We start from the raw sequence: 16,596 nt of genomic DNA on the forward strand, positions 1-16,596 counted from the left end.
GCCCGGGAAAGTCGCCTCGCCTCGTCCGTGCCTCGTCCGTGCCTCGTCCATCCTTCGAGGAGGGGAGAAGGAGTTGCGAGAGATGAAAGATGAAAGAGGGTCGGAGTTAATAACCAGGCCCTTCGTTAATCATCCAGGGAAAGAGCTTATGTAGCCTCATTGTTTTCTGTGGAGCAAACACGCGAAAACGGGTCAAAGCGAGCGAATTGCGTGCGCAAATGCTTACCAACCTCTTACAGCCTCTTATAGCGTTAAAGACGATATAGAAATATACTGCTTTTTTCGTCTCCACGAATCGACGACGCTTCTCTCGCACTCTTTTAATTATTTTTGTAGACATTCTGCCGACCGATAATCTCGTTATTTCGCTTATCAAAAATCACGATTTACCCCTGGAATATACTTTTTCATCGAGCTCCTGCGAACAAGCGAGCGAACAAGATGCAATCGGTCCCCGTCGGAGAATCCAATTTCCCCGATTTATCACCAATTGCAATTAGTTTCGAACTACTTGCGATGCGCTACTCGTTTCCCGTCCACCTTCATGTACGCCGCAGTCGGATTAATCTATAATTATGAAAAGTTAATTATTAAACTTGTCGATGAGCGATAAATAATACTACCGAGCGATCGAAAATTACTGCGTACGCGCACGCGACGCGAGCCGCAATTAAGAAATTTTGTCGTTCGACGTGGCCGCGAGGACAGCCGGTTATAACAGCGACGCGTAAATAATTCATGCTGCATCGGTCAGAGCGGAAACTGTATAAGCCCGCCGCTATTATGTGGACGAAGTACAGAGTAAGAGAGATAGAGATTGAAAGAGGGGTGAGGGGGGGGGAGAGGGGAAGAGAGAGAGAGAGGTAAAATAGCCAGCGAATTATGAATATTCAGAGAATTTCGCACGTCATATGTTTCGGGGAATTGCGCGTTAAACCTTTCGCGATACACATCAACGACATCCCGATTTGATCTATATGCGTAGATACGTGCATGGAGTAGATGATATATCTGGATCCAAACGAGTTCCGTGTACTTCAATCGGTCCGATGTGCATATTTCTTCCTGAATTAACATAATGCTCGATTATTCGCCCATCGAGTCTTTCGATATTGATTTTACCTATGAAAAAGATATTAAAAACAAGAGAAAGAAAAGAAACGAAAATAGAAATTTTAATCGTTTCATCGTACCAAAGTGATGGTACATATCTAGCTGTAAAAAAGCGCATCGATTATCATTCCTCGATACCACCTAATAATTAAATCCAGTACGATGATTTAATTCCAATACGTTTTGGAACATCCATACGCGACCAGCGAAATCACAATATGCAGCAGATGTACGTCGACGTTTTTTATCCAAATAATTCTCAATAAAAATATGCTCGCGGCATTTCCATCGCGCGCTCATAAAGAAAATTTCAACCGTCCGAGCATACACGATTTACGTATTTCATTTCGCACGCTTTTACGATACTTTTGAAAATCTATTCGTGCCGCTTCGCGCGAAAGAAAACAGAGAGAGAGAGAGAGAGAGAGAGAGAGAGAGAGAGAGAGAGAGCAGAAACCCATTTCCAATCGCAAATAAACGATCTCGGTAGTTTTCGCTTCTATGGATTCGCGCATGCTAGTCGACGACGTACAAACAGGATGCAACTTCGACGGCAAGTTCAAAGTTTAAGTTAGATTCAAGTTTAAGTTCCCTTCTTGATGTACTACATATGCGCCTGAACTCGTGCCGATACGAGCAACGTGATACACGTTAAACGAACCAGTAGCATCGTGTAACTTCGACTGCATTTCAATATGTATTTCCGCGTCCGATCTTCCACAGTGTTAACGGCAAAGAATCTATTCGGTATTTACAGTGTCTCGGCTGTTTCCATCCTATCGCAGAATGTTGCAACTTTTAACGAAGCTACGTAAAGGAATGATTAAAACGTTTCTCCGACCTCCTTAGAGTCAATCGATTTATATTTTATATTAGAAACCTGAAAGACGAAGAACTTAAATATTTATTCTTCGCGTTTACAGGTGTTCAAAGAACCGTTCACGTACTACACAACTCGGAACAACCAGCCTCTGTTTTCGCCCTTCTCGAGTCTGGCAATAAGATAGTACCATTGATCGCAGATGGTCTCTTCGATCTTCTGATGATGAAGATGACGAGCATTTATACCAGCAAAAAACAAACCAAGATCGAATCGAAGGGCCCACGCTTTGAAATTGGGGACTTTTGCGTCAAACTCGGCAGCGTCACGATGAGCCAGAATTTCAAGGGTATCCTCGTCGAAGTGAGTTACAAAAAGAACTTCTTCTTCTTCTTCTTCTTCTTTTTTTAATATCTTCTCCGATTACTTACTTCCTATCTATCTCGAGTTCCTCCACGTCCCGTGAATTATTTCTTTCGAGCGATCGCACGTGAGACTGGCCACAGCTGTTCCTGTTCTAATCGCTCTCTCTTTTAGAAACAGCGAGTCTTTAAACGCGAAGGAATTTTCCAAAGTTTTCTGAACTTTCGACGAAGTGGCCGATTAAATTATTAATTTGGCAGCCGTTGTGCTTTTCCGAAAGAACGAAAGAGAGAGAGGAGGGGGGGGAGTAGGGAGGGAGGGAACGAAGAGTTCATTAGTTGAACCGAATCTTTCACGATAAAGGAAAACCGATTTAATATTCTAACGGTAGGCGGTAGGTAATTAAATCGCGATTAGGCTGGAAGATTTTCGAAGTCGCGACTTCGCTACTTCCGGGGTCCTTGCCAATCACGTGACTACTTCGTGTTATCGATTGACAGTATCTCGCAAAGAGGGAGAGAGAAGGGTGAAAACGGTACGGACAGAGAGCTTTGCGATGCACACAAATTACAAGCGCAGATTATACTCGTGTATGTAGATGTATGCGTTCAGGCCCGATTCATTCGATCGTAAAACCACGAAATGTGCGCTTTACGACGATTCCTACCGGAGATAATTATGATTGGTATCCCGTCATTAATTGCATTAGCGTATTATTCAAGCATTAATATTCATCAATTGCGTACTTATTCGGAATAATATGTAAATATAAACGCAAAGCCGATTTGGGAAAAAAAAAATATTCCTATATAGATATATCGTTCGAAGAGAAACGCGATAATCTCTTTCGTTTTCCGCGTATTTCTCACCAATGCATTTTCGATGCAGGACAGCGCGCAAATGTACGAAGAATCCTTTCGTAACCATACGCATGCGCTGCTAACGTACGAGCTACATATCCGGATATCGCGAAATGTCATTACAATTTGTCGTTTGGCATTGTCATCGTGATCAATCTGTATAGATATAGAATGGTTTTACGAAACACATCTATCGATATACGTATATATATGTATGTATAGCGGTAAGTCGTCTCACCCTAACTCCGATTACTTTTTACGTTCGAGCAGCAATGCCTCTTTGAGTTAACCGATCGATATATTTACTTTTCTTTTGTGTGCTTTCGAAGATGATAATGAAAAAGAATTTGATCCATTCGATATCGAACGTATCCTTTATTTATCTGCTACGTTCCAAGCACCGTCCGAATTCCTTCTCGATATCGAATCCCTAGAATACTTTTCTCAGCATTCCTCGTTTCTTTTGTCGATTTTGCTCGTCCATGTAGAATCGGACTACTCTCCGCGACAAAACTTTCGGTACGCTCCTACAATGGAAACGTTCTATCGTTCGTATAAACTCCTACGTTTCTTCGTACCTAAGTATAAACTCGTACGTACGTATGTATACATATGTATTCGGATATTCCTATTGTACGACGAAACTTAAGTTCCCTCCTTTATAAATATGTATATACACATTTATCGATAACTCTTCAGTTTTAAATATCCCCTCACGTCCCATTCGTATCGTTAACTACGCCGTTTATACAATTCCACGACGTCGAATTCGTTACGATAAACCACCATTCTTCCATTAATTTCAATTGAAAAAAGTCCCTCTAGTCTCCGTCTTTGCCTCCCCCGATTCTGCAGGCTTTCACCTTCCGCGTCCCTAGCTTTCTTTCTTCGACTCTCTTTTCTCAGGGGACAGAGAAAAAGAAGAAAGAGAGAAAGGATAAAAAATGAAGAGAAAAGGGCGCAATAACGTACTTTCCACTTGGTATTTCCATCGACCGAACGAGCGACGAGCGACGAACGAACTTACTTCCCTTTCTCTCTTTCTATTTTCAATGTACCCACGAAACAGTGCTCGAGGACGAGTTATCGAAGCGAGCTATGAACTTGGAAGAAGAGAGATAGAACGTACGCTTTTTAGCGACTTTTAGAAGAAGCGACCCGATGCGATGCACTATTTAATCGTTAACGTTCCATCATCGAGCTAACTCATTAGCTTGTATTTCGTGTCTACGCTTCATGGATTTTGCTTTCTTTCTTCCTTCGGTTTTTGTTCTTCATTTTTTCTCGTCGTTGTTAGCAACCCACATATATCCATATATATTAAGCAAAATAAATTTTTTGCCAGTATTCCCGTTGAGTAATTTTTTACTTTTAAAAAATCAGATTGTATATTCGTACGCGATCGTTAATACCTACTTGATCAGCAATGTTCATGATTCTTAAATTATGACCGGTCCTTTCAATTTATCGCGATATGACGTGACTCAGTCAATTCAATTTGATTAAATTATATACGTGCACATACAGACGGTATAACGTAATGCATGTCATAGCCTTATACGAGACACGGTTCTGCCGGTCTTCCCAAGTTTTCAATTACGTGTCACATCATTGAGAGTACACGTTGTGTATGTATATCTACTAACATATATCTATACATACTAACGGTTTTTCCTTGCTTCACGTAGGTTGAGTACAGGCCCTGTGTTATTCCGGGAAGTGCATGGGAGCTTCTGCGAGAGTTCCTGCAAGGATTTCTTGGTTCCGCTGTATCGAATCAAGCTCCTCAATACTTGCAAGTATATATCATGACTTCTTTTCTCTTTAAACTATCTAAAAGGAATGTATTAATCTTTTTGAATTTTTTTTTATCGATAAAGTAATATACATATGAAAATGACACTTGTTTTCTTGCAGAATCGAATGAATGATATTTATCAACCGATGGATACGATACAACAATACTTAGAACATTTTGGACAATATAGAAAGGCTACTGGAGTGATTTAAGTTATTTCAATGGAAGATCGATGAACAATCAAAAGATTCAACGATTCTCTTTTGTAAGATTTCTTTCAGAATAGACTCGTATTATACTTCCAATATGAATTTAATTTAATTATAATCCGAATTTGATATTATTTATTTCATATATGTGTATGAATAATAAAAGAATATACATATATACGAATCCTATCTAAGTTAAGTAATAGATTTATTCAGTTATTCAGTTATCCTTTTATCCCTATATTATCGATGCTATTATCGGTAAAACATCTACGGTTGATAATTCCGAACTCTGCCTTATCGATGTAATAAGTTTCAATATTGGAAAAGAAAAGAAAAATAGTTATCTCATATTTCATATAGCAATCTCCGTTTGCCAGTTTACAATTTCATCACAGTACGCATAAAATTTTGCATAATAAGAAAACTACTTCGATCGATAAAATCTCCAGGTAGAAATATTCAAGCCATACTACATCCGCGTGTCTGATGAAATGAAAATTAATGTTTTCGTCAAAATGAATGTTGCATTAAATAATCAGCCGCAATCTTCAATATATTATAGATTTTTAAACCACATATTAGTTTTTATATATTATTTTTTCTTGTCTTTTCTTTTCTTTTCTTTTCACTTTGCATTTAATTCGCAAATTTAAATTAATAAACGTAAAAAGTAGAAACAAAGCAAACATGAAAAATATTTTAATACAAATAATCCATTACTATTATAATAATAGAATAATAATAATATTCTTTTAGATTTTATTTATCTATAAAAAAAAAAAAAATGAAAAGAATTGTGAACGCTTAATAATGAAGCAGCATTTTTTACCGACTCGAAATTAGGTTGAGTTCAAGTAAATACTTGATAATAAAGACTGTGATACTGTCGTACAAAAATAAGAAGATATCTATACTGAAATTATTCTTGTAAAAGCAATGTACAATTGAAAATTACAGTAGTCAATGCTCCTAAAAAAAAAAATATCAATTTTTATTAATGTATAATCACTCATAGTTGTATCGTATTATGAAAGTAATGATACAACCTGTTCACCTTGAATATTTATCGAATTAAAATTTATGCGATTTCACTTTATTTACGCAAGTCAAGTCATTTACAGAAGTCAAAGGTCCTTCCTGCGAACATTCGTATAAATTAGAAAGAAATTCTTCTTTCAGTAGTTCTAAGACTTACAAATGCAATTTTTCTAGCGAAAAATGACAATTTATCAAACAACTCTCTAATTTGTACTCCTCGAAATAATCTTAGATTTCAGAGATAACATTAATTAATAATAATATATTCTGCAATAAATATATTTATATAATATATAAATTAATAATAAAAACAACCTCTACACCATTTTCTTCATTTTAATGATCTATAAAATATCTCCTAAAAAAGACATCGAAAAGAATTTCACAGAGATCAACACGTTACATGATAATTAAAAAATATGTCGTAAATCACATATACTAATAATGGTCAAACAGCGCCACGATATTAAACAAAAGTGTTATAGAGTGACGCTCGTCAGTCGAACGTGATCGTTCTAGAGAAGAGTATAGTTGACGGAACATATAATTTTACCGAATTAAAGAAATGGAGGTATTCTACACTTTCTAAAATTTTCCAAATATTAATGTGAAAATTTATTTGTGAATTCTTCTTTTCCAGCTAGAAATTGTAACCGCCAAATCATCGAAATCTATTACTACTATAAGTGTAAGTTAAAAAACAAATTCTAAATTTTTACAAACAAAATGATTTAGCAAATCAGTCTTTTGTTACTAAACTGAATAATTATAATCCAATAGAGAGAATTGTTTTAATTTATTAATATATCACACTATTACATATATATCTGTTATGTCAATTTTTTTATAAAAATAATAACGTATTATGCGTGCATGAGTATGCGTCTATAGTAAATAGTAATAATAATAAAGAAATACTATTAGATATATCGTCACATAAAATCTTGAATATAAAAGAAGTTGAGAGAATAATATGTCCTGTATTTTATTTAAAGGTAAATCCAAACACTACAATAGCTGCCATTAAACAACAATTATATGAACTAAAGAAGGCACCTTATGTACAAAGACAAAGTTTAAGATTAGATGCAAAAGGAAAAGCTCTAGCAGATTCAGAAACTGTAAAATCTTTATCTTTGCGACTTGGTGCTAAACTATACTACAAAGACTTGGGTCCACAAATTGGATGGAAAACTGTGTTTTTAGTGGAATATGCAGGACCTCTAATAGTATATCTTTGGTTATATCAACGTCCTTGGTTATTCTATGGTGATATTGAAAATACAAAAGTACATTATGTAGTTAAGTAAGTATTACATATGATAAAGATACAGACAAAAGTTTTATAGGTTATATATATATATTATGATCTAATATCATAGTACATTAACAAAATATTAGAAACGGTATCTTATTTTAGCGTTGCTGCTGTTTGTTGGACCATACACTATGCCAAACGTTTATTAGAAACATTATTTATACATCGTTTTAGTCATGCTACTATGCCTTTACGTAATCTCTTCAAAAATTGTTCGTATTATTGGTTATTTGCAATGTATGTGGCATATCATATCAATCACCCATTGTATACACCATCAACTCGTGTAAATTTTTATATCGGTTTAGCCATGTTTGCTTTCTGCGAACTGGGTAATTTTTTCATTCACAAAGCATTAAGAAACCTCAGGCCACCAGGAACTACAATTAGAAAGATTCCTATAGCTACAGGAAATCCATGGACAGTACTATTTAATTTTGTCTCCTGTCCAAATTATACATATGAAATTGGCAGTTGGATTGGTTTTACCATTATGACTTCATGTCTTCCAGGTATTCTTACTATAATAATATTATTCAAGCTATTTATTATAATTATATATGAATATATTACATCCAATAAGTTACTGTATTTTCATATTAATACATAGCTGGACTATTTACCTTGGCTGGTGCTTACCAAATGACTATGTGGGCATTAGGAAAACATAGAGCATACAAGAAAGAATTTTCTCAATATCCCAAAACACGTAAAGCTATTTTCCCACTTATGCTTTAATATATTTGAATGGGCAATCTACATTCCAAATACTTTTAATAGGGTACTTCTACTAAATTTGTCAATGATATAGGTAATAATGTATAAATGTATTTCTTTTATCATTGATATCTTATTTGTTAAATAAACACTTCTTGCTTTATACTAGGTATTCATTTGCCTTGAAATATATACCAATTTACATATAACAAAAAATATAAAATTATCTAATGCCTAGACAGTATTTACTAACTCAAATAAAATTATCTGTATTCAGATATTATGCTTTCATGGGTGAGACTAGTAATATCATATATTAGTATCTATAACGCATTGAGAAATGTTTAAATTTATATGATTTAAATATTACTTAGTATAGTTTCATTTTTCTATCATTTCACATGGCAATTTATCCAAAAGTCTTTTTATGTCATCTTTTAATGCAACAATTAAACTTTGACAATCCTGCATTTCAAGTTTATATTCAGTTTGCAACTGTTCATATCCATGGCAAGCTTCTTCCAATTTTTTTCTGGCTTCTATTGGCTTCATTTCTCTCTTTGTTAATCCTAATAAACTTTCCATATCTATTATATGCTTATATGCTACTTTTAATTCTTCCCGTAAAGTATTTAATTCTGTTATAAGAGTAACATTATCCATTATTGCTTTATCTAGGTCTTTATTTCTACTTGATGTGCGAAAGACTTGTTTTTTGAGAGATGCTAGTGTCCTTTCTAAATGATCTCTTTGTTTCATAAAATCACATTGTGCATCTAAATCAGCTTTACGACTGCGTAAAAATTCATCGTCCGAGCTGTATTTATGATATAAATTTGTTACCGCAACTTTTAATGCATGAGGTTCTTGTATAAGGCCGGCAGTATCAAGTAAATCTACTTGTACATTTCTTAATAGACGTTGACATCTTTTATTCCGTTGTACTTCCATATAAACCTCACGTCGTGCTGATGCTAATTTTTCTCTTAATTCATGTAATTGCAATTCTAAACTAACATTCGTCTTATGAAGATTTACTAATTCTGTTTCTATATCATGTATTTTCTCCCTAAGATCTCTGATCTCGTGATCCCTAGGTTCAATCTGATTTTTTAATTCTTGGATTTTATAATTTAAAACAAATTTGAATTTCTCTAATTCTTGATTAGTATGTTTCAATTCATGTATATGGTTCTCCTTTTCTTGAATTGTTATATCCCTTTCATTAATCTCTTCTTTTAAATCCAATACATCTTTTTCCAATTCTTGTATAGTTTTCTGAAATTGAGCATATTCACCTTGTACACGCTGAACCTGTCTTTTCAATTCTTCAATATCCTTTTGACTGGCCATATATCTATTACGTAATACTCCAGCTTCTCCTTTCAGCCTTAAATTCATTTGGCTCTCCTCATACAAAACATTTTCATAATTTGTACGTATATCAACTATTTCTCTATCGGCATCATCTTCTATTTGCGCCATTAATAATTCTTGTGTATGCGCTTGATGTTCCATTTCCTCTTGAGTTTCGACTAGTTGTACTTTTTTTTCATGAACAAGAGCTTCATATTTAAGTATAGTTTGCTGCAGTACATCTGCACTATCTTTCTTTAAATCATCCAAACATTTTTCATAATGTTGGCACATAATGTTATTTTTTTCTTCCAATGCTTGATACTTATCATATTCCACAATTAATTTGGCATCGTAACTAATCTCCATTTGTTGCATTGCTTTCTCATGAACATTTTTCATGTTCACTATTTCTACATTTATATTATTTAATTCGTTTGTATGATCTTCTTGCAATTTATTTATCTTGTCTTTTAATTCTTCGATAGCTGCGCAATATGCCTGATGTAACTCACGCATTTTATCATTATGTTGACCTTCCATTTGTCTTATTCTGTATGCATGTTCAGTTTCCAATTCCCGCATTCTTACTGTCAAATCACTGATCATTTGTATTTTTTCTTCCAAATCCGTTTTACCAATTAATACTTCATTAGTATATATAAGTCCTTTATCTAATGTTACTTTTCCATCCGCATAATATAATCTCCAAATACATAAACTACCATCTTTAGCAGTAGATACTAAATACTGTTCATTGTAAGAAAGAGCTATCTGGAATAAAATTAGAATGAAATAAGTGTAAACTTATTTCATCTATAAATAAAAAGTAAGGATAGTGTTTACCTTTGTAATATCGCTAGAATGAAGATGGAAATCTATAAATTCTACAGGCGATTGAAGAGGACATTTCAATGACGATATAATACCTCCTAAACAAGTCACAAATAAAAATGTATCATTCTTGCCCATTGCCATATAATATATGGTCTTATCCATTAAGGTAAACTCAGATAAAACCTATGTAAAGATTTAATAACAATAAATGCATCCCCTTAAAAAATAAATTCTTATAGAAGATTTGTATTTTTCTAAATATTATTATTACCGTGTCATTCCTAATATCACGAATTCGATTATCATTTGCGATACAATATAAAAACGATTGGTCGGCAGCAATTACAATATCATATAATATGATATTTCTTAAAATGATCTCTGTAGTACGCTGTCCACTATTCATATCCCATTCATAAATGGCACCCTCTTCACCTATGCTCATTAACTTGTTGTCTGTTTGAGACCACTTTAAGCAATTTATTTTTGCTGTATGCCCTTTCAATAGGAAACGATTATAAAATCCGATAGTTGTATAAACTTGTATAACATTTCCATTTACAGCAGCAAACAAATGTCCACCATGACAGAAAGTTACAGTTTTACAATTTCTTATTGAAAATCCATATATAGGCAGTAAATCATCTATTAATATACTCATAAAACGCAGTTTGTCAATAAATCCAATAAGACAAAATAAACCCATTGGATGTAAAGCAATTGAACAAATATCTTCTTCATATTGCTTAAGCATGATTAAGCTTTCAGTTTCAAAATTCCATATTCGTATGCTTCTGTCAATTTCTCCATAGGTCATAAAAATTGGTTTCCATGCGCACATAGACAAATCACCAATAGGTCCGTAATGCAATGATTGGCCCATTACACTCATTTCTTTTGGTTTTGGATCCATATTTAAATCTGGACCCCATAACGTTATATAAAATAATTGAGACCATCTTGTAGTTACCAATAGATGATCAAAACTTATATTAATATCTATGGTATTAACTTTATATAAATCTGTAGAATCAGTTTTAGACACTTGCGAAGGAACTAAATAAATATTTCTCTTTACATATATATGTGAGCCTTCTTTTTCAAAAACTATAATTGTTCCTGGACCTAAGGCATATGCAAAGCCTTTTGGAAATGATATCAAAGAAAGAATATCATGTTCCCATCTATCGTTATCTTTATCTTCTAAAGCTAATGGAGAGGCAGTAGTGTGAATAACATATTCTTCACGAATTTTTAGATTCATAGATACAGTCTCACTCATTTGATAAATATTCTTCAAATCACCATTTTCCATATATAGTATTCTACCATCTTTGGTACCTGCTAAAAGCCTATCTGAATTCAACCAAGTCATAGAGCATATTAATACATTCTCAGCTTTTGAGAATCCATATGGACGCCATACTGTATCAGAAAGAGTTAAAAATTTGAATACATGTGGCCCACCAATTGCTATTACCCCTGTGTCTGATGGATTGCAGGATATTAAGTTAACAATGGCAGATGTATCCTGTGGATTACCTACTTTTAAGCTAGACTCTACTTTGCCTCTTTCCCAGTTATAAAAAAGCATAGTTTGATCAGGTTCTCCTGTTACAGCTACTACATATTTATTATCAAAGGTAAAATCAATACAATTAAATTTAATTGCATTGTGTGCCTCATATGGTATTCCTAAAGATTTTCTTCTTCTTAAGGATTGAAGGTCATAAATATATATAGTAGGTTTCTCACCAGTCTCACATAAAGCAGCATATCTCCTTAATTAAAATTATTGGTAATTTAATTGCTACAAGCATGATGTATATCAAAAATGCATTTTTCCTACTACTTACTTATTAGGTGCAACAGAAATAATATTTATTTGAAGTTTAGCAGGTAAATGTATCAATTTTTGTTGTTGCTGAAAAATATTATGTATTGATAATGCATTTCCTACGGGATATAAAATCTCAGAATCTGTAATGTAATGAGCATTTCCAATAATATCTGTTTTTAAGCCATATATAACTTTACACTGTAATGATGCAGCCATTTCGCTGTCAAAATTTACAAACGAAATTTCGACTACTTTATCAATCGTCGCAATAATATCTGAAGTTGAATTTATTATTTACATTATCCTAGCAACGAGATATTTTGTTTTATATATATATATATATATATATATAACATTACGAATATTGTACAGCATTATTGATAATATAAATCGATAATATGATATAAATAATATATAATTATTTTATCTTTTAATATTTATCTATTCTGTATAATCGAATTTTACTAATATACGTATTTGTAATAATTAATCTAAAATGAATATCTTTACAAAAAGAAAATGGCTTCTTACATACGAAATTCGTGCACACGTGGTTATAGGAAATCAGAAATTGCATTTACATTTATGCCAGTGTATGTTTATCGTATTACTCGTGACAATCTTTACGATTTTTATATAAATAAATTAGTGTTATAAATATCAATTTCTTTCATTATTTTTTCATTTTATATAAATGATATCCACGTGAGTAATTGTGTACTTAATCTTTAAAAGTATAACCTAAAATAATCAACTATGTTAAAATATTTATTTTTAATAGAATGGCGACAGTATCGGAGGAAGAAGGAATTAATGAGAAACAAGACAATAATGTTAATGAAATTATACCAGATATAGATCTTTGTAAAAAATGTGGTAATCAGTGTAATCCTTATACTAAACCAGCTTTACGTTGCAATGGTGATTGCGCTGGAAAAATTCATATTGAGTGCCTTCAAAGAGGAAGTGTTCCAGTGTCTTTTGTCGGAGATGTCTTTTTTGAATTACATTGCGTTGACTGTAGTCCATTAGGCGAAGAAACAGTTATAAGAGATCGAATGCCATGGCTTAATGTAATTGTATTAACTTTGTACAACTTAAGAGAAAAATCCAGTGGAATAAGTAAAAGAGGATACTTCCATTGGAAGTCAGATATTAGTACTTTTGTAGATCGTAATTGGGATCATTTATTTAAGAAAACTGTGTAGGTAACTTAATTTATTCTTAATCTCGTCATTCTATGATTAGTTTAATTATCATATCTAATCTAATTTATTTATTTTATATAATTTATTTATTTATCGTAGCTAATCTGATTTATTTAGCAAAAGAAAAAAGAATTGGATTGGTACAATTTCCGGTACATTGTCACATTATAGTGGAATCTTTTTCAAATCAGGAACAATTGAATTAGGAGAATCTGGTTGGTGGAGACTAATAGATAATGATCCGCCAGAAGTTCTGATTGCTAAAAGTATTATTGATTATTAAAAATTATATATTAGATCTACCAAAAATTTCTGTCTATTTTTAAATAAAAGAATTATTTGCTCAAAACATTTTGGATAGAATATTAAACAGAACATTTTGGTAGACCTTTTACATAACTTTTGTAAAATACATATTGAATTTCTATATTTTATTATATCATTTATTTTATATCAGATGGAAAGATGATAATGGATCGTAAAAAACAAAATGGTAATCAACAAAAGTTATCAGTTAAATCGTATATTAGTCCAACGCCATCCGAATCAAGTATTTCAGTAGGAGAAGATAGCAATTATGGAACAGAATCAGTAAAAACTCAGGGACCATCGATGTATTCACAAGCTTATGTACAACCAACAGAAACATTATCCGATCTCTTATTGGAGGAAGATGAATTAAATGGTATATAGGAATTTAACAAAAATAACTAAAATGAAATTATATAACTTTTAAATATTTCAGACATGGATATGGAAGATGATTTAGTACTACGTGATCAGCAGGACACTCTTTCTTTATCAGAGCTATTAGCAGATTGTCAATATCAAAATTCTAATTTTAATTTTCCTCGACTATTTGATAATTTTACATCTGAATGGTCTAACAATACAGAGACAACGGAAGAGTCAATACATGATACCACTGATAATAAAATTAAAAGAGAAGAAGACCAATATGCAGAAGAAAGCAATGATAGTCTTGCTCAAGAACAACCACCTCCAGCTTCATTATTCCAAGCTACAAAAAGAGATAAGTGGCCTTGGCAAAAGTCAATTGTTAATAGTAAGTGACTATTTAACTACTATAAATAATCCTAGAGATTTCATTATTATGTACTTAACTTATTGTTATGAATAACGTTAATAAATAATGTTTTAAATGGCTAGAACATTTTTTAATATATTCTAGAAATTATTTTACATTGCTTAATTAATATTGTTTGTTAGATGAGAAGATACCTCTTATGACGCATCAAGAAGAAGCATATCTCTTACAAAGAGTTAATAAACGTTATCTATATTCTGCTTCTCCTTCTGCAAGACGTCTATACAGAAAATTAGTTGTTAGAAAATTGAAAAGAGAATATGGTTTGCCTTTATTGGATATCGATCATTTTGGATCTAAAGAAGTATCTAAGAGACATTTCAAAGAATGCGATAGAGTTCTAGACAGATTTTTTGGAGATGACATAGGATATGTTTTTGAACAAAGATTACAAGGCTATAATGAACCAACATCTGTTGTTAGTCCATATACGAATAGACTTTTAAAGCCATTTATAAGAAGAGATACTTCTAGTCGACCACTATGGTTAACTGTGATGGAAGAACTTTGTGCTAAAGTTAATAGAAATAACTCATCTTGGAAACCGCTACCAAGGGCACCAATTGATTATTCTTATATTAGACCACAACACATTCCAGCGATCAACAGTCTCTGTAATCAATTCTTTTGGCCTGGTATTGATTGTAAGCATGTTTTTATATTTCTATATTATAAACTTTTCTTTTTTATATAAATTCATTATTTTAACTATACTTATGTGTAATCTTATAAATTTCCTGTTTTAGTGACAGAATGTTTACAATATCCCGACTTCAGCTGTGTTGTTCTATACAAAAAGTTAGTAATTGGATTTGCAATACTTGTACCTGATGTAAGTTATAACGAGGCTTATATATCTTTTTTTTTAACGCGACCTGAATGGCGAAAATCAGGTATTGGTACATTTATGTTATATCATCTTATTCAAACTTGTATGGGAAAAGATGTAACATTACACGTATCTGCTACCAATCCTGCTTTGATCTTATACCAAAAATTTGGTTTCAAAGTTGAAGAATTTATTCAAGACTTTTATGATAAATACATGCCACCGAATTCACGAGAATGTAGACATGCACTATTTTTACGATTAAGTAGATAATTTATTAATCTAATTATATTGATTTTAGCTTTGATAGTAAATATTAAACAACTGTAACAGGAGAATCTGATCAAACTACGCTTTTTTATACTATGAAGTGAATAAAAAGATGTTTTTTCATTACACAACTCAAGATTAATTTTTATTAGCCTTTACAAGATTTTATTTTTTGAACGAATACTCTTCAAACTTTAACATGAAGTTAAATTTAAGTGCCCATTGATAAAAATGCAATAAAAATTAAATTCAAATCGATAATGTATTTAATAATCGATAATATTTAATAATACATGTACAGTTTTACCACAGTCATTTTTTATTGTAAATTAAAATATCCACATAAAAGTAATATCAAGAACAAACGTTTAAAAATTATTTGATATATTAACGAAAAAATTAAAAGAAGAATTTTTAAAAGAGTATATTTATAGGAAAAAAAATAGACACATACACATACATTCATATTAATGTGTACGTGCCCAATTGTCTGAATTGGCCGCTAAACTAAAGGAAAGTGAAACCGATCGATCATTACAGCGCCTGCTTCGTACGACAGAACTTTGGGATTGGTGCGTCAAAGAGGAATCAAATGAAAGATGAGAAGTGAAAAATGAGATATGAAAGAAGAGAGACCGGTTCTAAACAGTACGATCGATATTACATATATAATGTAATGAAATTTACGTTCTCTTCAAACTATTCATACATATGAACATGAAGAAAAATTATAATTTCAAATATCTGAGCTCAGTATGAACAATTGTAATTTTTTATATGAGAAGAAAACTTTTTAAAGAAATAGCAAGTAATTTGATCGAAGCATTCTCTTATATCTCCAAATACAGAGAATGTATTGTTCACGAAGGAATTGAAAAAGCCCGCTAAAAAGATAGTCGTCATTCGATC

The 16,596-nt window shown here is 32.4% G+C and overlaps 4 protein-coding genes across 7 annotated transcripts in view; 3 read left to right on the plus strand and 1 right to left on the minus strand.

Moving 5' to 3' along the window:
• The window catches only part of LOC127071603 (mediator of RNA polymerase II transcription subunit 20), an 88,099-nt gene extending 82,747 nt beyond the window's left edge, over positions 1-5,352 (plus strand). For both annotated transcript variants that reach the window (XM_051011076.1, XM_051011075.1), the window contains exons 3-5: positions 2,037-2,296; positions 4,845-4,955; positions 5,074-5,352. In XM_051011076.1, the coding sequence (XP_050867033.1) occupies positions 2,037-2,296; positions 4,845-4,955; positions 5,074-5,166 (464 nt within the window). In that variant the 3' untranslated portion in view covers positions 5,167-5,352. The remainder of the gene's footprint in view (positions 1-2,036; positions 2,297-4,844; positions 4,956-5,073) is intronic.
• A 1,267-nt stretch (positions 5,353-6,619) lies between these two features.
• LOC127071676 (very-long-chain enoyl-CoA reductase) lies at positions 6,620-8,402 on the plus strand. Its single transcript, XM_051011217.1, has 5 exons — positions 6,620-6,775; positions 6,845-6,892; positions 7,200-7,510; positions 7,625-8,034; positions 8,133-8,402. Exons 1-5 carry the CDS (start codon positions 6,770-6,772, stop codon positions 8,258-8,260), a joined length of 903 nt encoding a protein of 300 aa, XP_050867174.1. The 5' UTR covers positions 6,620-6,769; the 3' UTR covers positions 8,261-8,402.
• On the minus strand, positions 7,875-12,612 carry LOC127071669 (cilia- and flagella-associated protein 57). The gene is made up of 4 exons (XM_051011207.1): positions 12,289-12,612; positions 10,704-12,213; positions 10,442-10,615; positions 7,875-10,369 (listed from the first exon to the last, which is right to left on the minus strand). The coding sequence occupies exons 1-4, from the start codon at positions 12,486-12,488 to the stop codon at positions 8,621-8,623; spliced, it is 3,633 nt and encodes a 1,210-aa protein (XP_050867164.1). The 5' UTR covers positions 12,489-12,612; the 3' UTR covers positions 7,875-8,620.
• Positions 12,613-12,806: 194 nt separating this feature from the next.
• Positions 12,807-16,148, plus strand: LOC127071671 (cysteine-rich protein 2-binding protein). Of its 3 annotated transcripts, none has more exons than XM_051011210.1 (8): positions 12,807-12,977; positions 13,054-13,476; positions 13,598-13,746; positions 13,938-14,165; positions 14,226-14,546; positions 14,711-15,232; positions 15,335-15,420; positions 16,122-16,148. In XM_051011210.1, exons 1-8 carry the CDS (start codon positions 12,967-12,969, stop codon positions 16,131-16,133), a joined length of 1,752 nt encoding a protein of 583 aa, XP_050867167.1. In that variant the 5' UTR covers positions 12,807-12,966; the 3' UTR covers positions 16,134-16,148. The 3 variants fall into 3 exon arrangements, with proteins under 3 accessions (XP_050867167.1, XP_050867168.1, XP_050867166.1); XM_051011211.1 differs by lacking the exon at positions 16,122-16,148 and adding an exon at positions 15,719-15,858; XM_051011209.1 differs by lacking the exon at positions 16,122-16,148 and having other exon boundaries at positions 15,335-15,842.
• Positions 16,149-16,596: the final 448 nt, after the last annotated feature.

Source organism: Vespula vulgaris, chromosome 22 (genome assembly GCF_905475345.1).
Source record: "Vespula vulgaris chromosome 22, iyVesVulg1.1, whole genome shotgun sequence".
In the NCBI taxonomy this organism is placed as follows: domain Eukaryota; kingdom Metazoa; phylum Arthropoda; class Insecta; order Hymenoptera; family Vespidae; genus Vespula; species Vespula vulgaris.